This window comes from Hyperolius riggenbachi, chromosome 7, assembly GCF_040937935.1.
Source record: "Hyperolius riggenbachi isolate aHypRig1 chromosome 7, aHypRig1.pri, whole genome shotgun sequence".
NCBI classification, from domain to species: domain Eukaryota; kingdom Metazoa; phylum Chordata; class Amphibia; order Anura; family Hyperoliidae; genus Hyperolius; species Hyperolius riggenbachi.
The window spans coordinates 27,385,649-27,397,679 of NC_090652.1; the positions used below are offsets into that span (position 1 = coordinate 27,385,649).

The 12,031-nt window shown below is 44.6% G+C and overlaps 1 protein-coding gene across 1 annotated transcript; it reads right to left on the bottom strand.

Annotated features, from left to right (window-relative positions):
• Positions 1-7,128: 7,128 nt before the first annotated feature.
• LOC137525450 (uncharacterized) lies at positions 7,129-11,485 on the bottom strand. Its single transcript, XM_068246542.1, has 3 exons — positions 11,263-11,485; positions 9,608-9,770; positions 7,129-9,246 (listed from the first exon to the last, which is right to left on the bottom strand). Exons 1-3 carry the CDS (start codon positions 11,435-11,437, stop codon positions 8,418-8,420), a joined length of 1,167 nt encoding a protein of 388 aa, XP_068102643.1. The 5' UTR covers positions 11,438-11,485; the 3' UTR covers positions 7,129-8,417.
• Between the last annotated feature and the right edge of the window lie 546 nt (positions 11,486-12,031).

Consider the following 12,031-nt stretch of genomic DNA (forward strand, 5'->3'; position numbering starts at 1 on the left):
TGTCAAGGGACAATCCTGCAAGAGAGACAATTCGGCGGAAGTTCGCTTTAAGTGGGCATGCAGCTGTCCCCGAGCCGGAGAACGCGGCGGGGGCCGGTTCAAGGCTGCATGCCAGGTTCGGAAGGGTACGAGTATCAGAGGGCGCCTCCGGACCCCTTACCTCAGTGCTCAGAGTTAATGTTGCGTTTTGAATAAAGAGTTATTTATGTATGATGAAAATGTTGTTCTTAAATATGTTTGGTTAAAATAAATGGGCTGCTTTGGCCGAAAATTTATCCAAGCCGGGTAGTCCGTGTGGTTTTATTCAAGGGTGTATGAAGGGGTTAAAGGAAGAGGGGTGGAAATGGTTGGGGGAGTGGTCGGAGACTGGGTAGGTTATACCACTATCAAGGAAAGGGCCTGGAGCTGGAGCAGAGCGCAATACGCAAGGCCCAGCATGATAGGGTAGCCGTCCAGGAGTAGAGTAGGGGCGGTGCCTTAGTGTGGTGAGGGAGGAGTGGTGTCCCTGGGGGCAGCAGGAAGAGGCTGGGCTGGGAGCAAGGATAGTGCGTAGGGGGTAGGCGGAGCTTAGGCACTCCGCGGAGAGAAGAAGAAAAGTTCCCGCCCTCCCTCCCCTTTTTTAGTATTAGAGTACGGGGGGGGGGGGTTTGACTTGTCATTGCAGCAGGAGGGGAAGGGGCTCCGGAGGTTGAGTTTATCAGGTAAGGATTTGTCAAGGGACAATCCTGCAAGAGAGACAATTCGGCGGAAGTTCGCTTTAAGTGGGCATGCAGCTGTCCCCGAGCCGGAGAACGCGGCGGGGGCCGGTTCAAGGCTGCATGCCAGGTTCGGAAGGGTACGAGTATCAGAGGGCGCCTCCGGACCCCTTACCTCAGTGCTCAGAGTTAATGTTGCGTTTTGAATAAAGAGTTATTTATGTATGATGAAAATGTTGTTCTTAAATATGTTTGGTTAAAATAAATGGGCTGCTTTGACCGAAAATGTATCCAAGCCGGGTAGTCCGTGTGGTTTTATTCAAGGGTGTATGAAGGGGTTAAAGGAAGAGGGGTGGAAATGGTTGGGGGAGTGGTCGGAGACTGGGTAGGTTATACCACTATCATGAAGATAGACAGAGAGCAGACGGCCACTAGCTGTGGAGGACGGACACATTGCTGGAGGAGGTAAGACTGTCAAGCACCACCGCTGCACCACTACTCTGTTTATACTGGAGGAGAGTGGGAGGGTGACCACTAGGGGAGCTAAATGAGGATAGGGGACCACTAAACAACCAAACCAGGGCTTACTGTAAAGGGGAGAGGGGACCACAAGATCATTAAGGAAAGTTATATGGAGATCAAGGGACCATAAGACCACCAGGGAATACCTTGAGGGAGATTTTTTAGTATTTATAAAACGTCTTTTGCAGCATTCTACAGAGTACATAGTCATGTCACTGACTGTCCTCAGAGGAGCTCACACTCTAATCCCATCATAGTCATAGTCTAATGTGCTCCCATATTATTATGTATTATATAGCACTGACATCTTCTGCAGCACATTACAGAGTACATAGTCATGTCACTGACTGTCCTCAGAGGAGCTCACACTCTAATCCCATCATAGTCATAGTCTAATGTGCTCCCATATTATTATGTATTATATAGCACTGACATCTTCTGCAGCACATTACAGAGTACATAGTCATGTCACTGACTGTCCTCAGAGGAGCTCACACTCTAATCCCATCATAGTCATAGTCTAATGTGCTCCCATATTATTATGTATTATATAGCACTGACATCTTCTGCAGCACATTACAGAGTACATAGTCATGTCACTGACTGTCCTCAGAGGAGCTCACACTCTAATCCCACCATAGTCATAGTCTAATGTCCTCACATATTATTATGTATTATATAGCACTGACATTTTCTGCAGCACATTACAGAGTACATAGTCATGTCACTGACTGTCCTCAGAGGAGCTCACACTCTAATCCTACCATAGTCTTATGTCCTACCATATTAATAGTATATATTATATAGCACTGACATCTGCAGCATTGTAGAGTACATAGTCATGTCACTGACTGTCCTCAAAGGAGCTCACAAGCTAATCCCTACCATAGTCATATGTCTATTGTAGTCTAGAGCCAATTTAGGGGTAAGCCTTTTAACTTATCTGTATTTTTTTAATGTGGGAGGAAACTAAAGTGCCCAGAGGAAACCCACATAGACAAAAGGAAAACCTACAAACCTAATGCAGATAGTACCCTCAAAGGCCCAAAGTGCAACAAGAAAATGTCCCCCACACAATTACACCCCCAGCCTGAAATGCTGACAGGAGGCAAGATGGATGCATGCTTTCTTAACGTAAATGCAAAATGTATTGTTGCTTTAAACTACCATTGAAACATATCTTAATTGCGTGCAAATGTATTTGGGCTGAGGATTCCGTGACCGGGCCTCTAGGTTGTGTTTTCCCCCCAGGCCAAATGGTCCCAGTCCTCCCCTGCTTCTACTTAACTTTTTAAAGCTGGAGGGGGAGGGCAGATGGGGGGTCCCAGGCGAGGGAGGGGCGTCCGACCCCCCCTTCCCGCCGCCAGGCCCAATACTCCCTTACTGCCCGCTACCCCTCCAGCTCGGCAGCCGCCCCCCCCCCCCCCCGCACCCACGGACAGGCGGGTGCTGCCCCCCCAGAAGTGCCGCCTGAGGCAAATGTTTCACCCCGCCTCATGAGCGGGCCGGCCCTCGAATTCACTGCCTGTCAATTTTTATTGGCTCCTCAATTTAAAGCTTCGTACAGTTTACAATGAACTCTTATGCATAAAATGCTGCCGAAACTGAGTTTCTTGTCATCGGAGGTCAGTGCTCTTCAGCAAAACAGATATAGCATTATGGAGCCCATAAACGGTACAATCTCCCAGCGATGGGAGCGTGAGAGTGACGTGTGCGAGGCCGGGCAGCGCATGTGCAGTACACCCTACAGCCTAGACTGAAGGACTTTATGGGCTGAATAGCAAACAATGCAGGCGACGGATGAGGATAGCGCAGGAGCAATCAGCCTGGTGGGGGCGGGAGGAAGCCCCAGTCATCACGGGTGTAGCAATAGGGGTTGGAGAGGTTGCAACTGCATCGGGGCCCTTGGGCCATAGGGGCCCGTAGGGCCCTCCCTCAACTGCAGTTTTAGCTCTCTATTGGTCCTGTGCTCATAATAATGACTTCTATAGATACGTTGAATAGTAGTAATCATTAACAAACTGTCCCCCACCCCCTTCTTGCACCTCTGACTCTGTAGTTGCCATTGGCAGGTTTTGGTGCACCGTATCAATTGTTATGTATAGAGTGCTTGGGGGCCCAATGTAAAACTTGCATCGGGGCCCAGAGCTCCTTAGCTACGCCACTGCCAGGCATGTATCATACCTCCCAACATTTTGAGGTAAGAAAGAGGGGCACTTAAAGAGGAACTCCAGTGAAAATAATGTAATAAAAAAAGTGCTTCATTTTTACAATAATTATGTATAAATGATTTAGTCAGTGTTTGCTCATTGTAAAATCTTTCCTCTCCCTGATTTACATTCTGACATGTATTACATGGTGACATTGTTACTGTGGGCAGTTTATGTAGCTGTTTCTAGCTGGTCTGGCTTTAACAGACAGCTATAAGCAGCTATTTCCTGTCTGTGAACGTTGTTACATTGTGGCAGTTTGCCCAGAGTACCGTACGTACCAGAGCCTCTTGTGGGAGGGGTTTCAGCACAAAATCAGTCATACAGCGCCCCCTGATGGTCTGTTTGTGAAAATCATTATTTTTCTCATGTAAAAGTGGGTATCAGCTACTGATTGGGATAAAGTTCAATTCTTGGTCGGAGTTTCTCTTTAAGCCATGTCCAAGCCACACCCCTAACCACGCCCCTGGCACACCCCTAGTCAGGCATACCATAAAGATTTAATAAGAAAAATATGTTGTTTTTTCTAATTCAAACCACACTGGTGCTTTCTATCCTGGTTCATTTTCCTTCATATTAACATCTGAAAAGAAGACATTTACTGTATCAATGTAAAGGATGGGAATAAAGTTAAGAGTCAGTTAAACACATTTTTCAGTAGAAAAACACATATATTTGCACAGATCTGTACATCAGTCCTGAAAGAGGGACAAAGGAGGAAGAAAAAGGGACAGAAGAACATGGAGATTTGGTTCCCAAAGAGGGACTGTCCCTCCAAAACAGGGACAGTTGTGAGCTAGCTATGTTGAATATTTTTTTATATCCCCTGTTTCAGGTTCCCTAAAGGATACCTGAAGTGAGAGGGATATGGAGGCTGCCATATTTATTTCCTTGTAAACAATGCCAGGCGCCTGGAAGTCCTGTTGATCTTCTGGCATAAGTAGTGTTTGAACCATAACCCTGGAACAAGCATATGAATAATCCAGTAAAAACCTGAGTCAGCCGAGTCAGAGTACTTGATCTTCTTAATGCTTGTTCAAGGTCTAAAGTCAGGGGCGTAGCAATAGGGGTTGCAGAGGTAGCGACCGCATCGGGGCCCTTGGGCCAGAGGGGCCCCAAAGGGCTCACCCTCAACTACAGTATTACCTCTCTATTGGTCCTGTGCTGGTAATAATCACTTCTATAGATACTTTGAATAGTGGTAATTATTAACAAGCTGTTTCCCATCCCCTTCTTGCACCTCTGACACTGTAGTGGCCATTGGCAGGTTTTGGTGCGCCGTATCAATTGTTATGTATAGAGTGCTTGGGGGGCCCCATTGTAAAACTTGCATTGGGGCCCACAACTCCTTAGCTACGCCACTGTCTAAAGTGACGCTGAAGCGGAAAAACAAATTATGATATAATGAAATGTATGTGTAGTACGGATAATTACTACCTGGAGAACATTAGTAGCAAATAAAATATTCTCATATTTTTATTTTTTTTTTATAAAATTGCATCATTCTCTAATATTTGAAGTTTACACACTACTCAGCATTCTAAATGATTTCACAGAGCAGGCTAGTGAACTTTTGAACTTTCCTCTGCAAAATAAAACAAAATACAATGACAGACACTTGAGATAACAAGCTTCAGAAGACAGAGCTCTCTGGGACTTTGAAAGTTGAGAGTTAAGTGAAGCTTTTTTTGCATAGATAACAACCGGAGTTTTTTAAAGAGACTCTGAAGTCTCGCTAAAATGAGGTTTTTATTTTAAAAACCTCATTAACATTATTGTCTCACCTAAAATGCCGCATTCCCGCGGCTGGAAACCCCACCGATCACCCCAAACTCACGGGGGTACAGGCAGGCAGCTTCCGCATAGATGACTCTATGCGCGTCAATCAGCACCGGATCGCCACCTCTCCCCCGCCCCTTTCCGTCTTCCTTCACTGAGAGGGGCGGGGGAGAGGCGGAGATACGCGCTGATTGACGCGCATAGAGGCGGCGGCGGCGAAATCCATGACCAAGAAAGTCGTGGATTTTGCCTGCCCTGTACCCCCGTGAGTTTGGGGTGATCGGTGGGGTTTCCAGCCGCGGGAAGGCGGCGTTTTAGGTGAGACTATAATGTTAATGAGGTTTTTAAAATAAAAACCTAATTTTAGCGAGACTTCAGAGTCTCTTTAACTCTTCCTGTACTGGAAACAATATTAGACTCATATCTCTGCTCCTAATGTTTTATTTCTCAGCTGTACTGCACATATAAATAATTATATCATAAGCTTATTTTCACTTCAGATTCCCTTTAAAAGGAAAGAAATATGGCAGTCTCCATATCCAGCTCACCTCGGGTTCCCTTTAAAGGGGCACTACAGCGAAAAACTGTAAAATTTTAAAATATGTGCAATAAGAAGTACGGTACATTTTTTCCAGAGTAAAATGAGCCATAAATTACGTTTCTCCTATGTTGCTGTCACTTACAGTAGGTAGTAGAAATCTGACAGAAGTGACAGGTTTTGGACTAGTCCATTTCTTTATAGGGGATTCTCAGGGATGTATTTATTTTCAAAAGCACTTAGTGAATAGCAGTTGCTCTGTCCAACTGCCAAAAAACTGTGTAGCGAGCAGTGAAGCTGGCCAGCATCATTGTTTAAGGGCTTGTTTCCACTGTTGCGTTGCGAATTTGCATGCGTTTGTAATATTTGGAGGAATGCGAATTCGTATCTGTGTTGCGAATTCGCATGCGTAATTTCATGCGAATTCGCATGCGAATTCGCATGCGAACATTAAGAAGCGTTTTTAACACTTTCAATGCCTGTAATTCTGTAGAAGGAAATTGTCATCACAGGAAAAGGATTGGCCTTACACATTCCTATAAAAGGTGTTGCCACGTGTGTTTGGTGTGGGAGTTTTAGTCGGTTGTGGTTTGAGGAGTTAGGAGAATGTCGGATTTGGAGGATCTTGTGCTTTTGTCTATGATGAACAATTTGCAATTTTTTATGGAGAGGATGCGGAGGAGGAGGAGGCAACCTCGTAGGAGACACCGCTTTTGGGTGCATCCTCTGGTGGTGGAGAGGCCTCTAAAAGGACAGTTTACGCTCCTTTATGAGGATATCCGTAGTCACCCGGTGAAGTTTTTCAACTATACACGGATGAGTACTAGCACGTAAGTAGAAAATGTATCTTAATTTGTTAATTAATGTAAAATGCTGAAAAGTATGTACAATTTTTTTTTTTTTTATTTTGACCAGTTTTGATTACCTGCTGCAGACCTTGGGCGCACATTTACGGAGGCAGAATACCTGGTACCGTAATGCTGTGATCCCGGAGGAGAGACTTCTGCTTACGTTAAGGTGAGAAGGCGCCCTCTTACATTTATGTCATTGCCACATTGTTAAATGGTCGTCCTTACCATCCGCTATTTTGTCCATGCATGTCGCAAAAGCCTCTCTGTCTTCACTTCCACTAACATCATCAATGCAGCAGTTAAGGTGGAGAGGCTTTGGCCACGTGGAGGGACCACCCAGCAGTTGGCAAGGACTGGTTACTTTATATGACTTTAGATGGTGAACAAAGGACACAGGCAACATTAAAACATAATTTTTTTTAATATAATGTTTAGGTAACGTATTAAATAATAGTAAGTGCTATCTTGTGTTGTAATTTTTAATCAAACAAACACTTGCAAGTAGCACAACATGTTGGAAATAGTTCCATTTTGGTCACATTGTCAAGCTTTGTAAACCAACACAAACACATAAAGCATAATACAAAGTGTACTCAACATATCTGCATCTGCTTTTCAGACTGCATTATTCATTGCTTATGTTGACTGGGTGTTAAATTTTAAACTTACAGTCCTCTCATGAAAGGGCCAGCAAGAGAAGTGTACTGCTACACCAATGGTGCTTGAACACATGTGCATGTTTTGCCTCACATAAGCAGATACATACACTTTAACTACTGAAGGAAAAACATTTTGCAGCCACGCAAGGAGCAGAGGCTGATGTTCCAATGTGAACATCATCTATCGACTTCGGCTCCACAACCTCCTTTCTTTGTGATCCCCGGATGTATACTGTGCGCTTATTTATTATGGCTTAGGCATATGAGCGTCTCAGGAGCCCCTTTCATTGCCTCCTGACCCAGTGTTGCGATGTAAGTCACTGTAATACACAGGGAAGGGAGGCAATGAAATAGGCTTCAGATCCCCTCACATGACTGTGCCGTAATACAGACAGACAGAGTCTGTGAGATGCGTTGTCAATGGGCCACTTTAATCGGCAAAATCGTCATATAACAGAGGAAAGGCGGCATGGCCGCACCTACAGCTCAATCGCTATGTACGTCCACATAGCCATGAGGCAAACAATACTGACAGTACTTTTCTAACAGTAGTGTTTACTATTTTTCTGTGCCTCCTGATTTTATTTTCTAACCTGCACTGTGTGCTACAATGCCGCACCACTTGGCCACATCCCACAGTGCAGTATACTTTCGGTGTCACTCTGCTGACCATGAAGTTGCAAGAAAGGAGTGACACAGGAAGGATCTTGTACGCTGGGATGTAGACATGCGGTGCGGGATGGTAGGATGCTGTGCAGCGCAGCAAAGAGAACCCTGCCCCACCTTGGGGAAATGTATAGGGGGAGATCTGCTGCCAGGAGCAGCAGCTTCACAGATTGAAAATTGTAGCATGCAGATTTGTTTGCACAATATGTTTGTAGTAAAGGCAGCCATGATAGTGATGGGTGTTTTCTTTGCATGTGATGGCAAATCAATCACTGTCTGACTTCACAAAATCATGATAACCAAACTACATATACGGACATTCACTCTGGTCCTGTAATACTTAACATTTTGAATCTTTACAACAAAAAACATTTTTAACTGAAAGTTTGTATGATGGCTTCGGTACATGCCTCTGTAGTGCACTCAACGGACTGTGCATAATGCAATTCACAACTACATAATGAGACGAACAAAAGCAAATAAGAAAAATGTGTTCATTACTCCGTAGCATCATAATCAAACATGAATCTCGTCATCGAGAATTCTGTGGTTTGTGAAGCACAGGGTGCTGAAGGCCTATCTAAATTATGATATGAACGTGTTTCGGGAATTTGAGTGGGGTTCCTATGATACATTTCGCCCACATCTGCTCCCGTCCGAGAGGTAGATGATGTTTCTCTGTGTGGCCGCCCCATTGAATGCATCTGTGAGGGAGGCATGCTACTGTACGCTTGCCCTTGCTGTATCCATGAGTGTTGCGGCTCTGACCTATGAACTGGCATCGACTTATCAGACGGCCAGCACTCTTGGTATGTACCCTGATTGGGAACTCGAAAACTACTACCCTCTAAGTTGGACCCCTGCTTATTACCCTGGTTGCCATCACGGTCTTGCCGTGTTTTTGCTAGATATTTTTTAGCTGCATCAATGAATTCCCCATGTACATCGGCATAGTAACGTGGGTCAATGTCCATTAGGTAAGGCACCATTGAGTCTGTGATTTTGTAGGCCACATTCTCCTCGGGTGACCTTTGTCGCTCACGGTTTGATTTGAAGTGTTCCAAAATTTCTTGGTAAGTTTTGTTCATTTGTGCCAAATGTACATTCTCCTCCTCGTCCACTACGGCAGGCCTAACTCTTTTTGGTCGAGTTGCTGGTCTAGGCCGCGGTCTCACTGTGGTAAGTGAGGAGTGAGCACTCCCACTTGTATGAGTGGATGGCACCTCTGAAACATTGTCCCCAGCATCTGAGTTGCTGTTGGCAGAAGCACAAGTACTGTCGCTGTCGGCCTCCACATTAGTTGAAGTGGAAAAACTATCCTCTGTTCTGAAAAACAAAAAAAACAACAGATCCCAATGTATGATTGAGTATATGTGGCAACAGATCTGTACATTATGTAATTATCCTGCATCCATGGCAACACATATCTACGTGGAATGGGCATTGACATACACATGGGGGTACAGAGTATGGTTGACCTAGCCCTTGCACATGTTTTTGTTGTACAGCAAACGGTGCTTTCCTGCATGATTAAAATGTTAGGTACGAGCTAAGCAGCTGTTAGGCCTCCCTCAGCCATACTATATATCTCACAGTGTGTGCCATTGTCAAATGTATGTGTGTTGTTAATGATCGTGGTTAAATGGTTGTAGTAGGCAACCAATCGAAATATGAAATGTAACTTTACCTTCGTGGTTCATATATGGTACGCAGAAAGGACAACAATTCAAAGTTCTTGTAGGTGGGTGGAGCTGGAGCAGCACTCCCACTTTTCTCCAATTTCCTTAGTTTCGTCAATTCTTTTTTGTAAGTGTCCCTTACGGATCTCCACTTATTCATATAGAATTTTACTGTAGAGAAAACATAACAAAACAGAACATTAATGGTACATTCCTTTTTCTCCATAGGTTTTTGGCCACTGGCCAATCATTTGCATCATTGCATTTCGCCTACCGCTTGGGAAAAACTACAATTTCAAACATTGTGAAGGACACGTGTCTGGTAATCTGGCGAGAACTTCATGCCACTTTTATGCCCGTCCCTAACCGCCAACGTTGGGAGGAGGTTTCAAATAAGTTTTGGGCAAAGTGTCGGTTTCCAAATTGCATTGGAGCAGTGGATGGCAAACATATCAGACTCGTGCAGCCACCACACAGCGGTAGTCAGTATTTTAATTATAAAAAGTTTTTTTCCATTGTCCTTATGGCAGTTGCTGATGCCGATTACAAATTTCTGTACATCGACGTTGGTGCATACGGAACAGCAAGTGATTCCCAGATCTTCAGGAACACCAACTTGTGCTATCGCATGGAGAATGGCACGCTGGACTTGCCGCCACCAAGTCCATGGCCTGGGACCAACAATCCTGCTTACCCCTACACCTTTGTGGGTGATGAGGCGTTTGCTTTATCCCGACATGTAATGCGCCCATACTCAGCCACTCGCTTGAATGACCGGACAAGACATTTTAATTACCGGTTAAGTATGGCCAGACGAGTGGTGGAATGTAGTTTTGGCATTTTGGCTAACAAATGGAGGGTGCTGCATACAGCTATCCAGTTGAAAGTGGAAAATGCGGTGTCTGTGGTGAAAGCTGCATGCATCCTTCACAATGTCGTGATAGACAAAGAAGGAATCTCGGTGGATGAAGTGAATGCACTTGAGGTTCCACCGCTAAGTGGCATCACTTGGAGTGGAGGTCAGCACACGAATGAGGCACTCAGAAATCGCGACTGTATGTCGCATTTCTTCCAAAACAGAGCTGGGAGATTGTAGACCTACATGCATTTTTTTCTGGCTTTCTACTAATAAAATGTGCAAACATAACAATGTGTTTGACTGATTGAGTGAAAGCACTAACACTAACATATTCATATACATCATGCTTCTTGGTGCTGGGGTACTTAGACGTTACATTAAGGCACATTTCACCAGTAATGACATCAACCTATCTACGTATACTAACTGTAACCCCACCGCACAAATGGTAGGCATACATGACATCTGGCGGAAGTGCGTGTATTGGTTAGCCAACGTGCGCCACACGTGCTGCGTGATCATCCCCCCACTTATCGACTGCAGAACCGCTGGGTTGTGCTGTTGTTGCACTTCATAATCTATTTTCCAGGCACATCTATGTTATTCCACTACATGAGTCCCCTACAATTGGGGGGAGGGGGGAATGTTACCCCCAGGGTACGATCTACAGCGTGACAGTACAGTGGCCTGTGGCCTGTGGAAACCACGAGCCAAACACCTGTCATTCACATTATGGCCCATTACTCATATAAAGCTATCACAATACACACAAAACATATTACAAGTGCACAGATCACCACTCACCTTCCAACTTTTTCTTTGACGATGACAAGTCCTCCCAATCCGGAGTGAATTCCTCTGCTATGCTGTGCCATGTCCTCTTAATAAGTGCTTTGTCCTTATAGCCTGGCAGCCTTTTATCATATATAAAAGGATTATCATGTACCAAGGATACCAGGCTCTCAATAGTGTATTCCATGTCTGCCAGTCGCTTTGAAATACAGACACAGGAAGCAGGAAAGAAGGCCTTGCTTGTGGGTAATTGTACAAAAGGGGAAAAAAAAAAAAATTGAATGGGAAACTTTATTGTACGCGTTTTCGTATGCGAATTCGCATACAAATTCGCATGTAGTAACCGCATGCGAAATCCCTATCAAATACATTACATGCGAATCGCATGCGAATCGCATGCATTCCACACGCAGGCGAAATCGTTGCCTCTTTTGAGCGTTTTTCCACCGCGACGAAAAACGCACAACGCCAACGCCGAAGTGGAAACAGGCACATCCACTTACATGACATGTGCGAATCCGCATGCGTTGGACGCATGCGGATTCGCGATAGTGGAAACGAGCCCTCAATCTTTTTTAGGGAATATCATTATAAAGAATAAAAGCCTTGCTGAGAATCCCCTATGAAGAGATGGACTAGTCCAAAACCTGTCACTTCTGTCAGATTTCTACTGCCTACTGTAAGTGACTGCAACATAGGAGAAAAGTAATTTATGGCTCATTTTACTCTGGAATAAATGTACTTCTTATTTGTATATGTTTGCACATATTTTAAATTTTAC